A 26,071-nucleotide genomic window follows, 5' to 3' on the forward strand; every position below is an offset into this window, starting at 1 on the left:
ATTTGGCAGTGGTTCTTCTGACTCTAATTGATGTAGTGTGCAGCTTTACATTTCTTAAACAACCATCCTGAAAGACACATCATGGCCATATTCCAGGATGACAATTTCCAGATTCATCAGGCTCAAATTGTGAAAGAATGGTTTGGAGGGAGCATGAAGAATCATTTTCACACATCATTTGAGTCCTGACCTTAATTTCATTGAAACCCTTTGGGGTGTGCTGAAGTAGACTTTACAGAGTGCTCACCTCTTGCATTGTCAAAACAAGATCTTGACCAAAAATTGATGCACCTCTTGATGGAAATAATCAGTAGGCTCTGTGGAGTCTGTGCACACTGTGCTGCCAAATTTTTGTGTTCACTCATACACATGCGCAAGGTGAATGTTGAGACCAAAGAGACTGCTAAGTCCAGTAGTCAAAGAAGAGTGCAAAAATAGCAATTCAAAACAAAGCTCCAAGAACAGTAAGCAATAAAGGAAATCATTCTCCATAGTTTTTGTCTTAGTTTTGATCCTTGCTCATCCGTGGTTGAAGCCGCCCGCTCTAAGCAGGACTCGAACCCGGGTCCGCCGGCATGGGAGTCGGGCACTCTAACATTGGGGCTAAAGGCCGCAGTCTCTAGCGTCATTCGCTAAAATGCCTCTTGAGATCAGCTCTTATGAACATACATCCGTTACACTTATACTGAAAGCTGTGCGAATACACATGGAAATTTAAGTATTTCCTTTTGTTTTAAAGGAACACTCCACTTTTTTTGAAAATAGGCTCATTTTCCAACTCCCCTAGAGTTAAACAGTTGAGTTTTACCGTTTTCGAATCCATTCAGCCGATCTCCGGTTCTGGCGGTACCACTTTTAGCATAGCTTAGCATAGTTCATTGAATCTGATTAGACCGTTAGCATCGCGCTTAAAAATGACCAAAGAGTTTTGATATTTTTCCTATTTAAAACTTGACTCTTCTGTAGTTAAATCGTGTACTAAGACCGACAGAAAATTAAAAGTTGCGATTTTCTAGGCTGATATGGCTAGGAATTATATTCTCATTCCGGCTTAATAATCAAGGAACTTTGCTGCCGTTCCATGGCTGCAGCAGTGCAATGATATTACGCAGCGTCTCTCACAAACGTCTCCATGGTTGCAAGGCACGTTCCCTGTGCAAGCAGGGGCTCACGGGCGCTGCGTAATATCATTGCACTGCTGCAGCCATGGAACGGCAGAAAAGCTCCTTGATTATTACGCCGGAATGAGAGTATAGTTCCTAGCCATATCAGCCTAGAAAATCGCAACTTTTCTGTAGTTAAATCGTGTACTAAGACCGACAGAAAATGAAGAGTCAAGTTTTAAATAGGAAAAATATCAAAACTCTTTGGTCATTTTTAAGCGCGATGCTAACGGTCTAATCAGATTCAATGAACTATGCTAAGCTATGCTAAAAGTGGTACCGCCAGAACCGGAGATCGGCTGAATGGATTTGAAAACGGTAAAACTCAACTGTTTAACTCTAGGGGAGTTGGAAAATGAGCCTATTTTCAAAAAAAGTGGAGTGTTCCTTTAAATGTGAAGTGATCAGTAAAAAGATAATCCCGCTCCAAATGCACACCATTGGCTCCATCTGTTACTTATACTTAATACTTAATACTTAGTGACTTCTATAAACATAATTTTATATCCGTTTTTTATTAGTCAATCATTTTTGCATCTTTAGAATATGGAACATCCTTTGAGTCTTTGAATATGATATTTTATTTAGAGCTGTGCGTAAAAGATGGAAGTTCACTCAGAGTTTAGTGTTAATCAGGACAGTCCCACAGGCTCAGAGCTTTGAAGAATGATAACACGCAAGCAGTGTCTGTTAAAACATGAAAGTAACAGAAGTCCTTACACTCTTTTTGACCCAACTTCACATACCAACTGCTCTCTACCCTCTGTTCCCATTCTCTGTCCATTTTTAATTATATGGCTGTTCTCAAAGCAGCATCTTTCTGTTTCCTACTCTCAGCTCTGTCACATTTGTTTAGAGCTCCTCAGAGAGCTAAACAGTGCTGGTTTGATGTCAAATGGAACAGATGCTTTCATTGCCTCATCGACAGATGTGTCCACCTCATCCTCCTCATTTTGTGTTGTTAGCCTTTGCATTTGCCTTTTGTTTCTTGTTTATCATGATTATTAGTTCAAACATTTTACTAACTGACTACATTTTACTGACTCTATAATATAATACTATTATTATTATTTTGGAAGTCGGAAAAAGCTAATATCAGGGCTTTTTTCCCATATCAATCTGTATATTAATCTTCTATACCAGGTTACAGGCTGAGCAGTAACTAGTTATTAATTTTTTTCTTATGCATTCATATCAGTGACTCATTTTACAAAGTATGAACTTTGTATCTCTAAATCTGTGCCTCCCTAATAGTTTGTAGGCTCTGGTGTTGCCTGTTTCTTAAGTTTCTTTATTGAAATAGTAGCTTTGCTGGATTATTTTCCTCTAGAAATGTCACTTTTTTTCAGTCCTCTTACGCACAGCAGCAATGTTTTAAAGCGCACAGTGGTGATTAACCTACTTTTAAACCTGTGATTATAGATCTGTCGCTTCAGGCTGTGGTCCTGTGGTGTTTATCTTCCTATGATGTCACATGTTTTGCATTTCCACACGCTTACCTCATCCATGGCTCATTGTTTATCTGACAACTCTGTCACAGACTTGTGAATAAACCCTGACCCAGCCTTTGTGGAGTACACGGTTACTACATCCACCACACTGAATGAAGCATTATGGGTGTGTGAATCATTTAACACTATACCAGAAACAGTGTTGTAATAGTTTCATAGATAGAAATGACTAATCATCAGGAGATGAATGTGGGTGGAGATGTTACTAATAAACTAAATTGAGGTGGCTCTGCCAGAATCACACATTCTGTCTTTGTTTTCCTGGAATAAAAAGTAACTTGTTAAACGAGCTATGTAGAATTCAGAAACCCTTGTTATTTGCAACACCAGTGGCCATTCAGTGAACTGCAGCCAACAACGTATTCCTCATGCTTGCACATGAAACGGACAAGAGACTGAACATGATTCAAGGCCCTGATATTCTCACAGCAAAGTTCGGTTTCATCCTTCGCTTGGAAATAAAAAGAAGTTGGAAATACCTTTGCAGCGATATACTTTTAATAAACTTCCCAGTACATTTAGATGACAATAAACACAAAAAAATGACAGCGGTGAGAAAGCAGCAGATCTTACCGATGTGGATATGTTTGCATGAGCTCTGCAATTCACCAGCATCATGTCAACAGATGATAATTAAAATGACACTGATAGTTTGATAATAAATTTTATTTGAGACTATAGATATACTATATAGATCTGCCAATGTGAGTCTATAATTTGAACAAGTCAAATTTTCTTTCCATTACACAATGACATGACAGTACAGTACAGAATGGAGAGGCTCTGTGGAGTGCCTGTAAAGTTCAACTTTCGAATTGAGATATTTATATATTATTTTAGTGTTAGCCAAAAAATGTCTTTATCTTATGTTATTTTATTTAATATTACTTATTTTTTCAATTATTTTTGATACTGCTTTTGTTTATTGATACAGAAGCATGATCATTGTCCATCCTTGCACCCATCCTGTCACTTGTTCCTAAGAACAGTTGCCAACACTAAAAATGACGTGCAGTGCACATGCTTTGCCTGAAATTCCTGCTTTCATCTGTCAGGTTTTGAAATGAGGTGGGGTGTGATATGACTTTGGTCAGCTCTCTTTCCCTCAGAGTCATAGAAGGAAGAGGACAAACCTGCTCGCTCTCTCTCTCTCTCACTCTCTCTGCGGTCCAGTTTTTCCTCTTCCTGTTCACTCGTATTGGGTTGACATTCTTTAGCTTATCTCACTCTCCATCTCTCTCTGTCATTCCTCTCTCTCTCATTGTACATTGTGTATTTATAAGGCTTCAGAGTGTTGTTTACATAGTGTTTCATGTAAACTCGGATGTAATTATATGTTCAACTTCTGCTTTGGTCTTTCCTCATCTGATTTAGGACAGCAAAATCCACTGCTTCCTTTTTAACTCTAATTTCTTCTGTTAAAGAGCAAAAGTTTGAATCTAGTGCACTCTGTTAATACATTATTTCACTAGTTTCTTCTGCAGGCCCAGACATTTTCTGTGGGGGGTAAAATCAGCAAAACGTTTGTCTGGTTTAATTACGTGGTGGGAATTTGCCCTCTGTCTCTGCGAGCGAGGTGTCCTGCTGACGTGGAGTTAACGCCGCCCATTGCATTAATCCAGGTCAGAGACCTGTTGAACACATTGATTTCCCCCGGGATCAGCCTCTGTCAGAGGTGAGAGGTGCATATGCAGGAATGTGCTTTCTCTGCTTAACTGCATTTTTAAACCAACTTAATATGGCCCCGCTGACCTCTCTAGTACTTTACCTGGTTTTAATTATGGGAACATTAAAGGGGACATATTGTATCCGGTTGTAACATTTTATATTTTTCTTTGAAGTCTACTTATAATGTTAGTCAAGAACACTGCAAGATTGATGACTATTTTTGACCCTCATACAGACCTTTAGAATTTAATATTGTTTGCTACTGTACATTTAATACTTCTATATGTAAGTGTCCTCTGTTTTTGTCAGAAACCTCTGCATGGATCACACTGTTGTTCATCAAGACACGGACAAGTTGCTAAAAACTAAATATGGAGTAAAATTTAAATGTGGGTGGCCATATGTTAATTTGTTAGTGGTTAAGACTTTTTTCTGAATTACCTATTTCTTTCTTTGTTATTTTTTTAAATAATGATAATAATAATTCTTCTTATTTAGTTTTTACTTTTCATTTATTTTTTTATTTCACTTAAACTTTCAAATAAAATGTTACATTTAATATGTAAATTATATTTTTATTATAGCTAATATTAATTAAATTCAGAATTTAGTATAGAATTTAACAGTATAGAATAGAATAGTATAGATTTTTATAGAATAGAATAGAATTTTATAGAATAGAATAGTATAGAATTTAATTAAATCCTATACTATTTTGTTAAAAATATCAATAAAAACAATTCCAATTTCAAAACAATGTTGTGACGCTAAAATGTATTTAGGTATCACAGCATTATAATGTACTGTATGAGGGAATGTTTTCCCAGAAATAGTCCTCTTAAAGCGATAAAGGGATGGTATTGTTTCAAGTTAGTGTTACATGACAGCAAAAGTAGTTTAAAAACTGAAAATAGGTTGCATTAAGTATAAACATTTAGGCTAAATACCAACATTGAACATAAAAAGTCAGTAATATGATCCTGATATATTGTGCATACTTTTGTTTCAGAAGAGCAAGAAAAATATTGTTTTCCATGGTATGAGTCTTTTTAACTCATTGAGGTAGTTCTGGTGGAGCAGCAGAAGAAAGTGATGACAGAATTTTAAATTTTGGGCGAACTATCCCATGAAACTGATCACTACAGCAGCCAACCGAGGCCTGCTGGTGTTAAAAGTTTGATTTTTGTTTCTCTTTATAGAGATTGATAGGCGGGAGACTGTTTGCACATCAGTGAGCCTGACCGTCAAGAACAGAGCTGGGCTATTAGTATGCTAATTGCGCTCGAGCAGAGATGAACACTGACCCTGTGGTCTTTAAGGCCATTCTTGTATGTAGACGTTGCAGATGGATGCAGGCTGAAGTTGTTGACTCAGTCCTATCTCAACTGTCGGTTTGGTACATGGAAATCTTTAGTCATACGCGGTGTGTGGTGAGCAGATTAGCCTGTTTGCATTCTCTGCTATTGTTTTGTACTGATGACAGCATTTTTTGGAACCTACTGGCGAAGACAAGCATCACCATTATTATTGCTTATACAGGCTGATTTGAACAAGGCATTTTAGGGCAGATAGCAGAATAGAATGCAACTAACAATGCCAAAATCATGTTTTTGATTCCTGCATAAACTGATAAACGATACCTTGAATGAATGAAGCATCTTTGAATTATAGCATCTGCCACATGTAAATATAACAAATTAGAAACAATCCAGAACATCATAGCAACCACATTTCAATGCATATATGAAAAATCTTGTCCCTTTGTCACTAATCGTCACTTTCAGGATAGATAAAGGCTTTTAAAAATGTGTTCTAGTGTGTGAATTGGGAGGTGGCTGCAGTCCCATGTGTTTTGAGTTATCCTGGGAGTGATCGTCAGGTCGGGTCACCACAAGCCTGACCGAAATTCTCCACTGACATGTTTTATTATGCTTTTCTCCACTTTGAGATGGACCTATGAGCTCATAAGCTTGTAGTTGTCAAACTGTCTGGCGATTTGCATGAAGGCTGTAATAACCTGTCATCGCCCCCTGCTGGTATGATTTCACCATTTCGTACATACATAGGCACTTCCTTGCAAATGTAATTTTTTTGACACTGTGCCTGAAAGGATCTTTCAATGCATAGAGCGTACGGTTTATCAAATGTGCAGTTTCCACCTCTGGAAAACCGTAATGCGTGAAAACTGGAATTTAACCACCACCAAGGGACCCGGCTTCCCTGAATGGATCAGGTATCGTCAAGGTTTTTGAGAATTTTTCAAATTCCACCACTGATATTTCTCCAGTTGCTCCACATGTGTTTTTCCATATGCCGAAAGCGGTGACAGTTGACACATTTATGGTCCTCAGCAGACGAGCGTGATGATAGCAGCCTGGATGGAAGGTTTGACTCAAATTCAGAATTCCTGAAATTCAAATGGATAAGAGATGAAAGGCCGCCACCCTCCCCATAACTGATTTATGAGCTCCACGGCACAGTGCAGGGCTTCAGACTGTGCGTCTCTCTGAATGCAAGATGATAAAGCTGGGATGAGTTTTCTCCAGCAGGATTTAGAGTTCCAAGGTCAAAGGTGGGACGGCGGGGGGCAAACAGTCAGCCGTAGCACTCATATGTCTCCTTTTCATCAGCAAACCCTCTTACCGTGCTTCAAAGACATTCTTGTGTGAAGCTGAAGAGTTGGTCCTGCCTTTTGAGCTGTCTTCTTGTGTCTGTGCATGCTAGATAATTGAACAATTTGAAGTCTAGTACAGTCCAGCATTGTAAACTGAACAGTTCTGGTTGTAAAAATCGGATTAATTTTTAAAAATTCTGTAACTGATGCATTTTGTTATTTTATTTACATTTTTGTTTCATTTTATTTTATTATTAATTTTTATCGTGATTGTGTCTAGCAGCAGCCCATAACTGTGGTAAATTCACTGTAATGCTAGTTGATTATTTCTTTATTAGGCCTTTTGTTACAGATCGAATCAAACCGGCTGAAGTTGGTGTACACACTAGAGCTGACAGGAAATGGCCCTTTGTGTTTTGAGGAAACACATGGTGACTCTCCTGACACTCATTGTTCTGGTTGCCATGGCATTTGTTCTCTTAATGTTTGAAGTCACACCTCTCGCACACACATTCACATTTCAGGAATTAGAATCCCAAAATGTTTTCCCTTATCTGTGTTTCATGTATTTATTATGCTCAGAAATGAGCCTTTGTTTCCCTCCACTGCATAGGAGTCTTTTTTTCTTTGCTCATTAGGGGCTTTAAATACATCAATACACTGTTTTTTTTCTAAATCAGCTATTGAAGCAACATTGGTTGTGAAAAGTGCTATAAAAAATTATTTTCTTATTAAAGGCTCTTGGTCTCATTTTTCAGTTTATTTATCAGTACATATGATAAATTCCACGATTGTAAAGATCTTGAAAAAGTCAGGGAAATTCATTGGACAAAAGGTGCAGCAGCCTCAAATCAAATCCTTATGAATTCTTTGAAGTTCCTGCGGAATATTCTGTTTTAACTAAGAAGTGTTATCTAATAGGAGTTAAATGCATTGCAATGGCTATTTCATGCCATTTTTATCTACTTTTCCATTATGGTATAGATTAGGGGTGTGATGAGACACGAGATTGAGTTCACAAGAACGAGATGAGATTTTTGCACAGTATTTTAAGAAATCCTCAGTGATGAAATACATGACTAGAAAAATAGTATGCAGGTCCATTTGAAATGTTTTAACTAATTTAAATATTGTATATATATCGTTTTACTTTCGCTTTCGAGATCACGCATACTCTGTGAATAGGGAGAAATTATTATTATTAACTTTCTTTTTTAAATATTCCTAAGAATATTTGACTGGGGCTTGTCTGTTCAAAACTCATCTCACAAAAAAGTAATATCACACCTCATTCATGTCTGTGCTCGACGATTTTAATTTTAAAGCGTTTTCATAAGTGCTGCATCATGACCCTGAGGGTCCAGAAATCTCATCTGTAAGACACTGTGGCACACAAGCAGGCGTGCGGTCGGGTGTGTCCGGAAACGACAGCATGTAATGTGATTGAGTTGTGTATATGTGGTTTGGTGTTACAGCTCATCGAGATGAGTGTAAAACGCTCTTGATGCTCATATTGCTGTGGTATAATCAGACAATATCAGTGAATGCTGATAGCCTGCTCCTCTATTATACAGTCACAAAGGCTTCTTCAAGCACGTCTTCGCTGTTGTCCTAAGGCTGCTGTCCTCTCGTCCCAGATACATCCTGCTCGGTCAGCTCAAATATCAGCCTCCGCTGCAGGTTACGAGTTTAATGTTGCCACACAGAGCTGCTCGTCTTTTCACACAACACAGATGTATCCTACTGCTAGATTTAACCGCAGATGGGCAAGAGATGAACTTTTGCGGCAGGCTGAATGTGAATCTGAATGTTGCTCTTTAAAGGTGTATATACTGAGTGTAGAGGGATGAGTGTTGAAACCACATGAACTGACTGTTGTTGTATTCTTTTTCTTCTTTCAGGATTTGGAGTTCCATGGCGTGATGCGCTTTTACTTCCAGGACCGTGTGGCGGGGAACTTTGCCACAAAGTGTATCCGAGTGTCCAGCACGGCCACCACGCAGGATGTGATTGAGACACTGGCAGAAAAGTTCAGACCTGACATGAGAATGCTGTCTTCTCCTAAATACTCCCTCTATGAGGTCCATGTTAGTGGCGGTGAGTCATGGGAACACAAAAAACACCCCATAAAAATGCTATTTTGTGACTTTTTTTTTAAAATGAATACTTTCAGAAGCAACAAGTTATAAAGAATTTGCCATGAAACATACACTACCATTCAAAAGTTTGGGGTCTGTAAGATGATGCTCGTCAGCGCTGAATACATGCGGACGCTTAGCAATACAGTCTCGATTTCATATTGTTCTCGAAATGAAACATTGCATGATTCCAGAGTATGTTTCTGGCCTTAATATTTAAATTTTAGTGTATCTGGTTGCATTTGCTGCCACATTTCATATTTGCTCTTCCTTTCTAATATCATTTTAGCATGTACGATATGTCAGGAAGGCTTCTTTTTTGTTTGCAGTATCACTAATTAGTGGCAAAAAAATTAGTATTGAATCGGATGTACTGGGTTGAATTATAGTCTATTCAATATATGTGACTTTCTTCAAGTTTCAAGTGGACAAAATGATCTGTAATACACAAAATATCCATAAATAACACAACTTTTGGTCTCATTCACAAAACATGAGCAGAACACATTTCTGTAAAAGCTCTTTTTTGAGTAATATCACATTCAGTTAAATGCAATAATTTAGAAAAGAATGAGACAAATTGGGACAGTAGCCTAATTTTTGTTTCAGTCTACTGTGATTAAAGTCTATAGAGAGGTGAATTTCTGACTGGCATAATCCGTCTCTGTGACAGAAGAGAGGAAACTGGACTTGGACGAGAAACCACTGGTCGTGCAGCTGAACTGGAACAAGGACGACAGAGAGGGCCGCTTCGTTCTCAAGAATGAGAATGACATCATGCCCAAGGTGAGGAAATATGGATGAGAGACCAGACCAAAAGATCGAAAAGAAACCCACCCCTCCAACTCACTTTCAAAGAGCCTGATTCTGTGGTTTGTTCTGCTTGAATACAGGAACTGTAGTTTTGTAATGATTCACTGAGGGTGTCTGTGTTTGTTCCTGTTGAGTTTTCTGCTCTTGGTTATGTTGGAACAGCTTTTTTAGTCCCCTGCTGTTCAGACGGCCCCTAAAACCATCTTCTCCGCAAGCCGGCCCATTGCACGTCAGTTAAAAACCCTCTCAGGACATACAAACACACAGGCATCAGCAGACACTTCATTTCCTCGCTTAACTGGAGCAGTTCAATTCTTTTTTTTTTCTTTTCTTGTTTTACTCCGTCTGTCTCTCTCTCTCTCTCTCTCTCTCTCTCTCTCCACTTCAGTGGCTCTTAGTGTTGTATGCAGCAATACTCCCCAAAGAGACATAAACTCAGAGCTAGGACTGTCTGAGTGTGCAAGAATGTGTGTTTAGATGTGTGGGTGATGGATCCCAAAAATTTTCTGCGTTTTAGGCTGTTCTCACACTTGGTTCGATTGCTCATTATGAATTAAAGTTGGATTCCACCCTCTGAATCGTGGTATGTTTGAATCATTAACATAAGTACTTGTGGCAACTGTTTAACACTAAAACTTGGTACATCTCAGGATGAGAAGATGCCAGTGTCACTGTTTTATTCATGTTTTTGTCACCTTAGATTTGCCACAAACCTTTACTCACACAGAACAGCACATTTGCATTTGTCTGCTACAGATAATTTGCAAGAGATGAACGAAAGCTGACATTTATTTAAAGATGAGCATCTATCAGAATGCATTTTGCCATCTACCTTATTTTTAACATAAAATTGGATACGGTTTATTATAACTTGAACGTGCGTGGTTTCATGTCATTTGTTTAGAGTTATTTTAGCTGTACAAAAACTGTCCATTAGACTGCTTACTATTTCAGACTGGTATGTGTTATATTGTTTCAATTTATTATCTTAATCCTAAACACACTTGTTTGTAACACATACAGCTGTACTGCTGCACTTTGTTATTCTTGTAGTTAATCTATAATAGCTAATGAATACAGAAATAACTAACGTCCACATTGCAAAATAAGGTGGAAAAGTATAACCAAGAGTGTGCAAATAGTGGTTCATCTCAGTAATTTAGGACAGATTGCTTTTATGTTTCTCTTTTAAATGTTCTTAAAATTAGCTATTCGGTTGCTTTGAGCTCAACCATTTGATGATGTGGAGTTGAAGTGGTGTTGTGACATCTGTCTGCCCACTCTCTTGTAGAGTAACTTGTTCAGGATGCTTGAATATGAACTCTGCAATCCTTGCTTTGACCTTTTATTATTCATTCATATAATGCAATATTTTGAAATTCCCTTGTAACATGTTCTGGAATGTTTCCTATGATGCATTGCAAAATCACAACTGTGTTGATAACTGTTCTGCATTGTTCCACATAAATCAGCATTAGTCTCTCCCTCCTTTAACTTATAATAATAGTTAATGCAAAAGTAAAAAAAATAATAATAATAATAATTTAAATAAATAATTTAAATATTAAATAAAAAATGTAATTTAAAAATGAAAAATATTAATTATTAGTATTATAATAATAATGCATTTTTTTGTTTTACAAATAGTTATGATAAATATTAAATTAAAAAAATAATAATTTAATAATATTGTTAACCTTTAGTACTATAATAAAAGTTAATACAGAAATATTTTAAAAGTACATTTCTAAATGGAAACTGAAAGCAATATCAAATCAAATGTTAATATGCAGTTTAATTTTAAAAGTTTATTCATGTATGGTTCCAATAAGGGAAGAACAAATAAACATGAGAGAGGATGCTAAGAATTTTCCAGATTAATTCTCCTATTCCGAATAAAATCTGTGTGGTTCCAGCCATAACCTACTCTGCTTGATATCCCATTGCAGTTTTTCTCAACATCTCTCTTTCTCTTTATTTTTCCTCTCAATCTCTCCACCAGAGAGCACTGACAAATGGCCCTGAGAAGGAGAAGGAGGGGGTGATCCAGAACTTCAAAAGAACACTGTCCAAGAAGGAGAAGAAGAAAGAGAAGAAGAGGGAGAAGGAAGCCTTTTCCAGAATTCCAGATGGAGACGATCACACACTGAACCGCGAGGATGGGTGAGAACTAGGATTTGCCTTGTATGATAGACAGGCACATAAAGGCAACAGTCGAATAAAAGGGATTTAGTAAGACTCAGTTTGTGGGTAAATCATATAAGAGCATCTTTAAAACTAAATCCACTCAGCTTTTTTTTGTTTCATTTTTTCTAAGCATTCATGAAAGAACATTTTTGTTTTCTCTTTCTGTGGTGTTGTGCTGGATAGCTCATTTCTGTGACTGTCTTTAACCTTATTTGTCTGTATTTTTTGTCAATGGCTCTCTTTCTGATAGAGAGAACTCCAGGTTGGCTGCTGAAGTATATAAAGACATGCCAGAGACTAGTTTCACACGGACCATTTCTAACCCCGAGGTCGTGATGAAGAGGAGACGACAACAGAAGCTGGAGAAGAGGATGCAGGAATTCCGCAGCGGAGATGGTCGACCAGACTCAGGTTTGTACAGCTCTACTACATAAATATTATCTACATACCATGACATACCAACACCCATTATCATTATCATCACACACCAACACCCATATTTACATAGCAGATTATTCAGTAGAATGCGTTGTTACTCATTTCACATGCGAAAATGGTAGCCAATCATGACAGAGCATATGTAAGACTTATGACAAAATTAGCAGTTCTTTCAGAACGTGTTGTTTTTCTGACAACAAATGTGAGCATAAAAACATTTTAGGTGCATTATAAGTTGAATTTATGTTCTTTTCACAGCATTTCTGAACAATTAATATATAAATATATTATTTTAATGCTATATAGACCTTATATAGCCCTGCCCCTTTTCAGCCCTCCACATTGTGTTCTGTCTTCTGGTTTCTATTTCCACAGCATGTAGGTAATGTCTTAAGGATTTGTGAATGAACCGAATATAGAGCTACCACAAAAACAGAAGTTCAAACACAAAATTCTAAAGATGGCTGCTTGCTCATTTCTCTGGTGCACAAGGTCTATATGTGGATCTAGAAATCATTCTGTCCAAAAAAAAAAACCTTCCGTTTGTTTTTCATCCAAAATGGGCTATGATGTCAGCAGTATGTCTCCATGGGATACCGTAAACTGAAATGTTATAATAAGAGCACTAAATCAGAACCCTGGCAGGTCTGTTGCACTTTTTGGGACCTTTTGCCAAACAACCACCTACTTTCAAGTGGGAAACCATTCCAAGCCTCAACATAAAACTTTATATTCTAGCTCTGTTTACACTGACACCAAAAATAGCCTTTCTGTTCTGGACAGACTTGGATATTTAGATTTTCCAAGCTTATGTAATCAGGATAATAACGTATGTCTGCTGCCGAGGGTTTAGACCAGAGGCAAATCCTCAATGTGACACACATAGGGAGTCTCCCAGTTACTCATCATATTCCCGCCGTCCGGCAAGAGTTAAGCAGTGTGTGAACTGGTTAAAGAGGCTTAGTCAAGCATGCGGCGGGGTTTAGATCCCAGTGTTGAGTTCTCACGCTGCGATACTAATAAAATCCTACAACCTACATTGGGCACAACCAAAATGATTATTCCGAATATTAGGGAGGGTGTTTTAGGAACAAAATTTCTGCTAATTCTGTTCTGTCCGTAAAACGGCATTATACATTGACAATGCTGTCAGGTTTTTAAGCTGACGCAAGGTTTCAAAATGCCAAGTATTAGCCAAGTAATTGGCCATGCCAACATATCGGTCTGTCTTTGGAGCTGACACAAGGTAGATATTAAGTTAATATGTGTGATTATCAGCCAATTCTGATAATCTGGAAAAGCCAAGTATCTTCTGATTAATTGGCCTCGCCGATATATCAGTATACCGCTAATCTACACTATTAGTTGTTAATTCTCTTTGACAATATCTCTCTCATTTAGGAGGGACTCTGAGGATCTACGCTGATAGTCTGAAGCCAAACATTCCCTACAAGACCATCCTGCTCTCAACTACTGATATGGCTGACTTTGCAGTCGCCGAGGCTCTGGAGAAATATGGTCTTGAGAAGGAAAACCCTAGAGATTACTGCATCGCCCAGGTGAGGTTTTACACAGTGTTAACTTTCCAAGGGAATGCTTTCAGAGACTTCCCTATGATAAATTTGATGGTGCAGCATCGACAGTGTTTTAAAAATCTACAGGATGGATGTAATATTATATTTAATTTCACAGATGTTGACAAAATTATCGAATTTGGATATTAGTGCATATTTATTGGCTTATCTGTATTTTCCAAATTTGTAATATTGGCGCATCCCTAATAACATGTCTCAAATGTAGCCAAAATGTGTAGTTAATGAACATTTAAGGCATATGTAGAACTTTAATGATGATGGACCCTTTGTTGAAATCTTTGAAACTTAATTTAACTTAACATAATTTTGTGGTTGCACATGCCATGTTGGTCTGCTGTAGAGTTATTAATCAGATTGAACGTCCCTTCCGTGTCAGTCTCCCTCAGTGGATCCCTCCTCTTCCGGTGATCAAATCCAGCATATTTCGTTAGGCCACTGCACGATTTGTCTTTCAGATTAAAGCCAGGATCTGACATCTGCTTTACCTCAGCTGAGAGTAATTGAATTGTGCAGTTCTAGTGTGCCCCGCCTGCACACGTTTAGCGAGAGATAGAGATATATACGTGGGGATAACGAGGAAGTGTAGAGGAGGAGAGCAGGATATGCTTGAAGTGGCCGGTCTAATCTCTGCTGTCAGCACATGACAAACATCGCTGATACAAAAGCGTCAACCTTGGGCTGTCGGTGCCGTTGCTCGGCAGCTCTTTTCAGCCACCATCTCAGCCAATCACATTGAGAGTTTCTGAGAGAAGTGTGCCATCGTAATATTTTCTCCCATCACTCTGGCCAATTTTAATTACATGCTCGGCTTGTCCATTAAGCTGCTGTTAAATCGTGGCAGGGAGTGTGTATCTGTCACTAAAACAGGTGTCTACTGCCTACCTGGAGTGCGAACTGTGAAATATTAGTGTGCTTTGCCAAAGAAGTCCAACTTTATTAGTTCTCCAGGCAACAAAATTTTATTTTTAAACTCTTAAAGTGTGTGCATGTTCACTTTATGCAGGTGATTCATGCAAATGATAAACCAGTGAAGGAGACCATTCTAGATGATACAGATTGCCCTCTGCAGATCCTCAGAGACTGGACCAGTGATAAAGGTCAGTCACACACACCATTTCTTATTCTGCTGTCATTTTCTGACAAATTTTGGACTATTTTTGAACTTGCACTATCATTCAAATGATTGTTTAAATGTTTTTGAATGAAGTCTCTTAGTCTCATCAAGGCTGCATTTATTTGATAAAAAATACAGTAAATACAAAGTATTACAATATTAAATAGCTGTTTTAATATATTTTAAATGTAATATATTTTTGATACAAGCTTCCTCCAGAAATCATTCTAATATGCTGATTTGCTGCTCAAGAAACATTTATTATTATTGTCATCAATGTTGAAAACAGTTGTAAAAACTTGCTGGTTGTGTAGATACTCTTTGTTAGTTATAAATTCTTGCTTTTACATGCTAAAATTGCGTTTAAAGGAGGAGTTGGATAATAAAAAAGCCTCTCATTTACACCAGCTTGAACCCCCTGTTGACTGTAATGTGATATTACATCAAAATTGTCCATTTTACAGAGGCCTTAGTATTCCAGCTGAAAAAGCGTCCTCCAGACTACGTTCCAAGAAAAGGACGTAAGCCTGACACCCGGATGGGGCAGCATGGATCCATTCCTCCTGAGAAACTGCCCTACCTGGTTGAACTGAGCCCAGGTGACACACACAAACATTCACAATGACATCACATCCACTTATGAGGAAAATTAGAGCAGAAACAGAGGTTTTTGTGTGTCATTGAATGGTAGCAGATCTGTTCGTAGATCAGTCATGCTGATCTAAATCTCCGCTAGAGTTTCAGTTGCACTGATGTGACAGCTATGAAGAGCGGCCCACCAATTGCCCACTGACATTCATGCTTGAGTAGAGCTGTGTCCAACAGTTGAGTTCAGTCTCTGGACCGCTGTAGAGTCAGCTAGTGAGACCCCTTAAAATACACCTTAGTTTCAGTCGAGTTGATGTTTTTTAGAGTTGGAAATTCACATCATGTAGATCTGACCCTCACTAACGCTGTCTCTCAGTCTAACTGCTGCTTGCATACTGCCCCCCCCCCCCCCCGCGCTATGGCCCACAACTAACTCATTTATAACCAATGCTTTTTAACTGCAAATAGTTGAGCAGAAACTCTCCTGATGTGTAATGACACTGTGTCTACACTGGAAGCGACCAACGTCGCATCGCAACTGCAGGAACTTAAGGCTGCCTACAAAGAAAGCATTCAAATGGAAAACCATTGGCATAAAAATTTTATTTTACTTGGGTTATATATATTAGAGGTGTGACAGTACACAATCATGATGGTTCGGTATGTACCTCGTTATTGAAGTCACTGTTGATTCAGTACGGGTTCGGGACAGCAGGGGAGAGAAAACTAAACATAAACAGCGGTGCATTACCGCGCACACCCCTTTCTGGGTTGGAGTGTGATGACTGTATTAGTCGTCTGACTGCATGCACCGAACCGTGAGAGTTGGGGATTGATACATGTACTGTTACACCTATATAGCATCAAAAATAGAAACAGGACTTTCATCAACCGAATCCGGTGTAGATACGGTGTAGAGGTAATCATGAGGGTTCTGGAAACACATTTTGGGGCTTGGAAATTGATTGACATATTTACTCATCTCTGGAGTCTGTGTCAGCAGACAGACTGACCACTTGCTTATGCCGCTTTTTCTCTTTCTTGCTACGTTTGGTACTCCTTGGCTTTTCCTCTCTCTGTCTCTCTTGCTCACTCTGTCTCTCTCTCTGGCGTGTTGTTGGCGTGTGTATCCGCCGTTCTGTCTGCTCCTGGCTCCTGTGCATGTGTCCCGTCCTAGGGCGAGGAAGTCACTATGCCTACTACTACCGCCATCATGAAGGTAACACAAACCTGCCTGCACCTCCACCCCTCCCCCAAATCTATCTCTCTCTCACACACTTGGAAAGAGAAACTACAAACACTTCTGCAAAGCGAAAACTGACCTATTTGCATTTTTTTTTGTCCCCTAAGAGTAATGTTTGCCGTTATGTGGTCTGATTGTTGGCACTAGAGAAGATGAATGTGGTATTTTCTGGTAAAGCATTTAGTTTTATAGCACATTGTTCCTTGTATTGATAGAAAGTTCCCAGCATTGCTCACTCAGACTCTTACATAATTGCTAAATATCTTAGGGTATTATTTACCATGTATTCATGGTTAAAAATGGCTTATCTAAAAGTCAACATGACATTAAATTTGACTGTTTACTTTTTTAATGCATGTTCCTGGTTTTATTTTGCACAATTCATCAGTGCATGTTATTATAAAGAAAAAAAAAACAAAAAAAGCTGTCTTTTTAATTTTTCAACAGAATTTCTCCATAAAATTACTCTATAAAGACTTCAACTATGTCGGTCTATATAACATATACAAAACTTATTTAAATCCTATTTCCTTCTTTTACTGTTTGTGCTTTGCATTTTGCTTATAACTCCTAATTGCCAATCATCTTACTAATCTAATATTTAAAATATGAACCTAACCATCCCATCATCATTTATAACCCAGATTTCCTATAAAAGTACTTTGTTTCTTCGCAAAAATCCCAAAATTGTGATCAAGTTTCAGATAAATGAAAAATTTATTTTTTTTGCATAGTGTACATGGAATGTACCTGACAATTATTAGTGAGGATGTGTCATGAGGGTCGACTAGTCATTTAAGAACTAACTAGTTGATTAGTGAGGTCAGCATTTATATAGAATACAAATCAAAAGTTTGGTGTCAATTTTATTCATGTTTTTAGAAGTCTCTTATGCACAAAGTTTAAGGCCGAAAGTTTTCATTTCTTCAAAAAAAACTGTCCTCAAAATTGTGAACGGGAGTGTATTTTTAGAGGCAGTGCTTTAATTAGCATACTGTACAACCCTGAAACACCCTCCCGGAGGAATTGCGTATTTACATTCAGGGGTGAAAACAGCCTAATTATACAGTAGTTTAGTTTGCCCATTGACTAGATGAATATGGAAACATATAGTTTTGCATATCCCTAATTACATGACCTTAAGCAAGGAAGTGACACAAATGGGTTGTGCCAACATGCTCATGCTTGTGTTTTGAATCAAATGAGTATGCAGAAAACGCAAATGTGTGTGTCTCACTGCTCTGTGGCTGCTCTGCAGATGGGTCAGACTCCAGGGATAAACCCAAACTCTACCGACTACAGCACAGCCTCACTGAGGTCGGATCTGAACGGAGTGAAGATGGAAGCATCCAGGTAAGGAAAACTCTTAAATTACATCTTTGGAGCTGCAGTGTACAACAGTGAAAACGCATCCATAGTCCTAAAACTTCCCTGAAATAGTTTTTTGTTTTTTTTTCACACCACAGCTGTTCGGGCCTGGGATTCTGCCTCACCACTGTGACCTGATGCATGCAGACGGATTGGTGACTGTAACCCCAGTCAGTTTGGACGCTGAGACGTTTGTGGATGGACAGCGGATCTCTGACACAACGGTTCTGCGCAGCGGCGTGACCGTCCAGTTCGGGGCCACTCACGTCTTCAAATTCGTAGACCCCAGCTACGACCACAGCATGTCCAAGAGAGACCCAGGGCCCATGATGAAGGGTAGACACAAATCAGGGTGAGCCATTTTCCTTTTAAAAGCACCCATGTAGAGCTGAAAAACAAATATAAGCTGATTAGAGTTACATTGAATTGATTGAATGTGTCCAGAAAGATTTGAACTCCGAGAACCATACAAAAGTCAGAAATCAAGTCATATTTATATAGTGCTTTTCACAATACATGTAGTTTCAAAGCAGCTTCACAAAAAACATGATGTCGATGTTTAGATTAGAAGATTAGAGCTGTTTAGGCAGATTAGAGGTGTGTGTATATATATCACTTTATGAGATTATACTGTATGTATTCATGAATATACTATATATTCAACTTTTAATGTATTGCTAGGTGTTAATATAGTTTGATGAAAGACAACAGTAGACTACTATGGATCTTTTATTTACCAGCAGTGACAGAGTTGCACAATGAACCATCTGTTGTTCTGTGTAACATTAGACACAGCGCTAGGGAAGTGTTTTTGAAATGCAAGCTTGCCAACTACTTATTTAGTTGTTAAACTACAGACAAGCTACTCTTAATAAAAGACAAAAGAAAAAAAGAAGCAGCAGCTAACTATGAAGTATTTAATGTATTATGGTCTTTACTGTCAGATATGATTTTTTTGGAGGATCTTATTTAGGACAGCATAAGAATCAACAGATAAATTTATACAATATGCAACTAATAAAACAAGAAAAACACTTCATTTTCTATATACTGCCACAAACATGTTAAATAGCAGCATTTAACTACAAAAATGGTGTATAAAACACCTTGGACTTCTGCAGAGGTAATCAAATGAGTTGATTCTTTTGAACTGTTTGATTCATATGAACCATTTGTATGATCGATTCACCTAAATTAATCTGACTTCTCAAATCTACATATTACTACAGTTTAGGAGAGCCTGTTTATTGCGTCAGCTCGCTTTCACAAAACATCTCAAATTTGTGCAAAGCGTCATTTGTCATTTTTCATTCTACATGTTAGCAAAAGTTGCAAAACAATCTACAAAATTGGAGTCTGGAAAAACAGGGAATGGTTTTCTTTATATAATGATAGCACTGTTATATAATGACTGTTTTTGTTGAGCAAGAAAGGTTGATTAACATTTCAAAATTGACTTCAAAATGCAACAGAAGTGTACCAATATGTCACTGTTTTTCATGAGATGGTTTGCACTTGTGGAGCCATTAGATGGCAGTATTTAGATGTCTAAGCGCCTTATGTGCACATTCTCGTTTGTTTGTTCTCTGTTTATGACGTTTATATCTGACCAGTGTGCGTTGTGTTATGGGATGCTCTGCTGCCATGGCAACAGGAGTTTTAAGGGTTTTGCCCGTGGGTGTCCTCTGCAGTGACTGTCCTCTTGGATTTCTAGTCTTAAACGCAGCCTTTACTGTGAGAATTGCTGGAAAAGAGGCTGGAAGAGTGACAGGGCGAGGGTGAGCGGAAGGTTATGTTGGCCACAGGCGGAGAGAGACTCTATAATCTGATCAGTGTGGGTTGGAGAGGGGTGTGTCCCAGTGTCATTTCAGAGAGAAACGCTGGTGAAGTGTTTGAGACAGGGCGGAGAGTAGTGACGCTCACACACACTTCAGCGTACTTCCCTGTAACGCATATCATACAGGGAAGAGAAGGAGTATAGAGCTGTCCTGGTGAGTACATGCACGTTTTATGTGAGTTGTACACTTGAGTGATCAGGTGATTATGAAGATTTGTTGAAGTGTTTATTATCCACGAACTTTGATTTAATTATAAGTGTGCTTTTTTTTTTTTTTTTTTTTTACAGTTTTGGGATTGTTTATCTAATTATAAAAGCATATTTAAATATTCGTGTTCTTTAAACTCTTAAACATAGTTTCTTCTTAGTGGTTAGTTGACATGGTATTTTCAGACTTGTATCTAAAGATTCACTAATGTAATTTTTACTAACACGCGCAAATGAAAACTGAAATAAAATGAAATGTAAAAAAAAAAAAAAAAAAAAAAATGGACAAATATTGTTGTTAGTAATGTTGTCAACATTTTATATGAACACTGCCATTCAAAATTTTGGGGTTGGTGAGAATTTTTAATGTTTTTGCAAAAAAAGTTACTGATGCTCACCAAGGCTGCATTTATTTAATAAAAAATACAGTAAAATCAGTAAAATTGTGTGTTATATATAATATGCAGGGGTCGACATTTTTGCTCACCAGCCACTGTGGCTAGTGGTTTTCCAAAGTTACTAGCCACTCAGCATTTTCACTGACCACAATTTTGACTTTGATACTATGGGGGAAAAACTGCCCCCTTTGGGATTTTGACATATTGTGTGTATTTGACTGTTTAAGTGCAATAAGCAGCAAAAAAGAACTCAATTTAGTTCTGAGAGGCAGCTTTGTGCACAAACTTTGGGTGTGAGAACAAAGTCTGCGGGAATGAGCAAAATTATGCGCAATACACGCAACTCCACGCTGAAATTCAGTCATGTAACATCAACAATATTCATCCGGAGCAAATGAAATGAGTGAGTGAGGGGAGTGAGAGAGCGAGAAAGCGCAGCTGGTATCATGTATCTTTTCTGCGGAAAATGAGTATTGGAAGCTTTTCTGATATTTCAACATTGTTACAGTATGCATCGAAAAATCTATATTTTTGACACAACATTGCACTTAGTTTATTAGTTCATATGTCTTAAAGGCGACAATTGAAAAATGTATGTATTATATTTTTTATATATATATATACTATATATATATTTCACTGCTGAAATCCACCCGCATTTGGCGGGTCGGCGGGTGTCAAGCCCTGATAATATGAATTCTTGTGTATTCAAACGTAGCCTCGGGAAATGGGGAAAAAGAGATGATACATTAATTGCATAACATTAATTTCCAAACCTTCCTCATTAGTAATAGTTTATACTTAGATTATGACTGTCTGTTAGAACATGTGAGCTATGCCCTGTGTAGCTGCATTATAAAGCTCTTTCAGAGTTGTAATTCCTGTTTCTTATGTTGACTTTTTTTTTCTGCAACTCTACAAAGTAATTTTGTGCTAGCCTGTATTCCATGCAGATCCTGTTGGCATGCAAGCATGTGAATGCACTGTAATTAAATCTGTTCATTTTAGGTCATTTGTTCATAATGTCTAGGTTCAATTAGGTTCATTTCCTGCATTAATTTAATGTGAAAACATGTCGTCACTTAGCGAACGTGTTTGTGACAGTAAGCAGAAATCTCTAATCTGATGTCCTGATGTTCCACTGGATTACAGCGGTCCTCATTCCAGGACAGGGAAGCTTGCTGATGGGAAGGATCAGACAAGGGCTCAGTCCTTGTAATATCTGATTTTTCTGACTTTGTGTTGTACAAATATGTACAAATATATACAAAAATGTACTTATACTGAAGGTTAATGCAAAGAAATGTTGTAAATACACTATTGTTCAAAAGTTAGTGACTGAGATTTTTTTAAATGTTTTTAATAGAAGTCTCATGCTCAATAATGCTGTTTTTATTTGATCAAAAATACAGTAAAAACAAGTTTTGTTAGAAATTAAAATAATTTTGTATTTTTATATATTTTAAAATTTAATGTATTCCTGTGGTGGCAAAACGGAAGTTTCAGCATCATTACTTCGGTCTTCAGTTTCACATGATCCTTCAGAAATCATTCAAATAAGCTTCTCAATATTGAACACAGTTAGGCTGCTTAATTTTTTTGTGGAAACTGTGACTTTTTTCAATATAACAGCAAATAGAAACCCTTTGTGATGTTATAAATGTTTTTACGGTTACTTTTGGTCAATTTAATGCATCCTTGCTGATTAAAAGAATTAATTTTATTTAAAAAAAATCTTTTTGTAAATCTGCTTTTATATCGTATATTGTAAAGAGCACTGCACATCTTCAATGCACATCTAAATCTTTTATTTCAATAGCTAGGGATATGATATCTACTTTAGGTTGTCTTTGAACAGTTTTGCTTTTCGGTTAATACGGCAGTAGATCAGTTTGTCAGCTATCAGAGCAGAACTGCTGTACATTATTTACATGCAAGAGTGAGAAACATGGAGTTAAGTGAAAATCCAGAGCAAGACGTGTCTCGAAGTCAAGATAGGAGAGGGATGTAAGGCATATTCTTTTTTTGCTTATGTTTGACAATGTCACAACTTGACACTTAAAAAAATAAATCATCACAATCATTTTTTGTGGCTCCGTTGATCTAAATGAGAACTATCCATTTTAAATATTACTTGTACTGTTTGGAGTTACATAACATAAAGCTGTTTTCACACTGATGCCAAGCTTAATATATTATCAGAATAATCATATCTTTTGGTTTGCATCCATCAAGTTCCAAAAAAAGTACTGTACCTTTAATTTGTAAAGTATTTAATTCTCTGGATTATCCAAAACGGATATTACCACATGGCTATTTAATATATAAACCATTTCTAGCAGGAAATGTCATTGCTCATACTGAGCTTTTTGAACACTGCCCCACACCCAAGCTGCAATACAGATGATACCTGGATAGACTATGTCTCTATCTGAACACAGAGAGCTGGATACAGCTGTTTGACAGCTGTTGAACACGGTAGCAGTTTGCTGCCTTCTAATCATGTCATTTACGGTACTTTTCATTTGTATAATTTTGTTCAAACACTGTGCGGGTGTATCTTTAGGCTGTGGGATTCCTGCTCATTCATTTAGCCTGGTAAGAATGTCGGCGCGTTATTGATTGTCTTCAGAGCTCTCACACACACACATAGGTTTGTTTTTGTGAATTGTGGGGACATTCCATAAGCGTAATGGTTTTTATACTGTACAAACGGTATTTTCTATCACCCTACACTACCCATACAACTAACCCTACCCATCACAGAAAACTGCACATTTTTACTTTCTCACAAAAACTCATTCTGTATGATTTATAAGCCTTTTGAAAAATGGGAACATGGGGTAATGTACTCATGAGTCACCCTCTCCTTGTAATACCTATGTCATACCCATGTCATTATACAAATTTGTGTCCTGATGTGTTACAAAAACACGCACGCACACACACACACTCTCTCTCTCTCTCATGTATCCGGGTGTTCGTGAGGCTGTGGGTCGCTGCTGTTGTTTGACTTTCCATTCAGCTCAGGTTTAATGTAATTGTGTGTTTTAGAGCGTGTGCAGGTCTGTTTGTTTGGCCACGGACACGGTTTACTTTCATGACATCTGCTGAAATTATTGCTTTTTCCTTTTAACTCGCCCCCCTTCTTTTTGTGTCTGTCTCTCTCGGTCCCAGAAGTGTCCCAGAGACGACCTTTGACCTTCACGGGGACATTCATAGTGGCTCTGCTCTTCCTACAAGCAAGGTGTCACATCTGCTTGCTTCATTCGAATCTCTATACATGTATTTGTGTGTGGTGTAATGTATATCTCATGGGATATTTGGTGGTTTCAGAGCTCAGGGAAGCTGGAGATGGAACGATCGGGAAACAACAGTGAAAGAGGCCTGGTGAAGCCCATGATCAGAGGAGAACAGCAGGACTTTAGCAAACATGACGGAAGGTAAGGACTTGGCCCACTAACAGTTGAGCCGTATTTTCATAGTCAAGCCTGAACGGAAAAAATATATATATATTTTTTTTTTTTACAAGGTGAGAATTTAGACCATTAATAATTTAATATATTTAATCACAATCATTCCCATATTTTTCAGAAAGACAAGATAATATGCGTAATTATTTAGTACAACAAATTATTTTTGTTTAATGTCTCATCTGTTTATGTCCTTTCAGACTTTATTGTTCTGATCAGTTTTTAGATATTACACAGAACTGATTGAAACCTTGTTTAAACAAAAAAATTGAAAAAAGAAAAATGGACTAAAAAAAGTTATTCTTGATGTACCTAGTAAAATGTAAAAAAAAAAAGAAGCTTTTCAGTCCCTCCTCTTTTTTTTCTTTTTTTGGTTCTGCAATCAACAAATCAACAAAATGTCACATTTTTAGCAATCATACATAATTTGCCATTTCACCGCAAAATAATTGCAGGAATTAAAAGATAATGTATTATAATTATCTGATTGACCTATCCCTAGTTTAATTAAAGTTACAATGCATTATTTTTCGCACATGTGTGAAACAAAGCAAAAGTGAACATTTCTCATCTGCTGTCTCACATCATTTCCAAGGACTGTCTGGGTGAAACGATTAAGAAACATGGATGAATGAGCAAATAAAAAGTATAATATGCTTGATAGTACTAAAAAGAGTATTTGTTTTGCTTTTTATTTTTGTTGCTTATAAGATTTTGGTCATATTGCCCACTGTAAGTGATCATGTTATTAAAGCTAGATAGTACACCACCAGACTAGCCTAGCTAGTTAGCTTATAGCCTCACAATTTTGAAAAATATGTTATTATTATTATTATTTCAGATTTGTGAAGACTGGGTCAGGCTGTGCACCACACACTATTCCCCTTTCCAAAATAAATAAATAAATAATATAGCCCATAGGTTGTTTTAAGATAAAATAATATGTATATGGTAAATGTGGTATCCTAATTATAAAAAAAAAAATACCCTGCAAATTTCTGGAAATTGCCACCACATATTATATTATATTATATTATATTATATTATATTATATTATATTATATTATATTATATTATATTATATTATATTATATTATATTATATTATATTATATTATATTATATTATATAAATAGCAAAATCCTGGTGGGAATAAGAATGTAGTGCCTGTCATATTAACAAATTTTAATTTTAAATTTTAAACATTCACAATATGTTTTCAATTCACAATATGTATTTATTTATTTTTTTCTGAGAATATTTAGATGAAAATGATAGAATATTTTTGTGTAGGTCTATAATGTTCCAAATGGAAGAGGAAATAATTCAAATAATTTTGAGAATAACTGAATTCTGCAAAATAAGACCAGGGACATTTATTCAGAAAGTAATGATTATAATAATAATAATAATAATGAATCATTAATAATGAATAATGAATAATAATAATAATAATAATAATAATAATCATAATCATAATAATAAAATGAAAATATTGTTTTATTAATACACATTATTTTATTATTATAAATACTTGCAAAATTCATTATTATTCTAAAATTGAATTATGCAAAAAATGAGGCCATCTTTGTTTATTGGTGATTTTGATGTGAAGTTGACTTTAAATACATTCAGAATTCTGCATAATTTTCTCTGCAGTTAGTGCGAATAACGTGATAAAAAATAGATTTAGTATATGACACAGAAACAGTGCCAT

General features: G+C 36.9%; 1 protein-coding gene across 12 annotated transcripts in view; it reads left to right on the forward strand.

The window, feature by feature from the left end:
• afdna (afadin, adherens junction formation factor a) overlaps positions 1–26,071 on the forward strand; it is a 125,987-nt gene that overhangs the window by 47,954 nt on the left and 51,962 nt on the right. For 7 of the 12 annotated variants that reach the window (XM_067384319.1, XM_067384323.1, XM_067384325.1 and 4 more), the window contains exons 2-12: positions 8,858–9,053; positions 9,768–9,880; positions 11,910–12,070; positions 12,345–12,505; positions 13,934–14,091; positions 15,131–15,224; positions 15,706–15,840; positions 18,331–18,425; positions 18,539–18,792; positions 24,060–24,129; positions 24,219–24,325. In XM_067384319.1, the coding sequence (XP_067240420.1) occupies positions 8,858–9,053; positions 9,768–9,880; positions 11,910–12,070; positions 12,345–12,505; positions 13,934–14,091; positions 15,131–15,224; positions 15,706–15,840; positions 18,331–18,425; positions 18,539–18,792; positions 24,060–24,129; positions 24,219–24,325 (1,544 nt within the window). The remainder of the gene's footprint in view (positions 1–8,857; positions 9,054–9,767; positions 9,881–11,909; positions 12,071–12,344; positions 12,506–13,933; positions 14,092–15,130; positions 15,225–15,705; positions 15,841–18,330; positions 18,426–18,538; positions 18,793–24,059; positions 24,130–24,218; positions 24,326–26,071) is intronic. The other 5 variants (XM_067384320.1, XM_067384327.1, XM_067384324.1 and 2 more) reach the window with 1 other exon arrangement.

Source organism: Chanodichthys erythropterus, chromosome 4, assembly GCF_024489055.1.
Source record: "Chanodichthys erythropterus isolate Z2021 chromosome 4, ASM2448905v1, whole genome shotgun sequence".
In the NCBI taxonomy this organism is placed as follows: Eukaryota; Metazoa; Chordata; class Actinopteri; order Cypriniformes; family Xenocyprididae; genus Chanodichthys; species Chanodichthys erythropterus.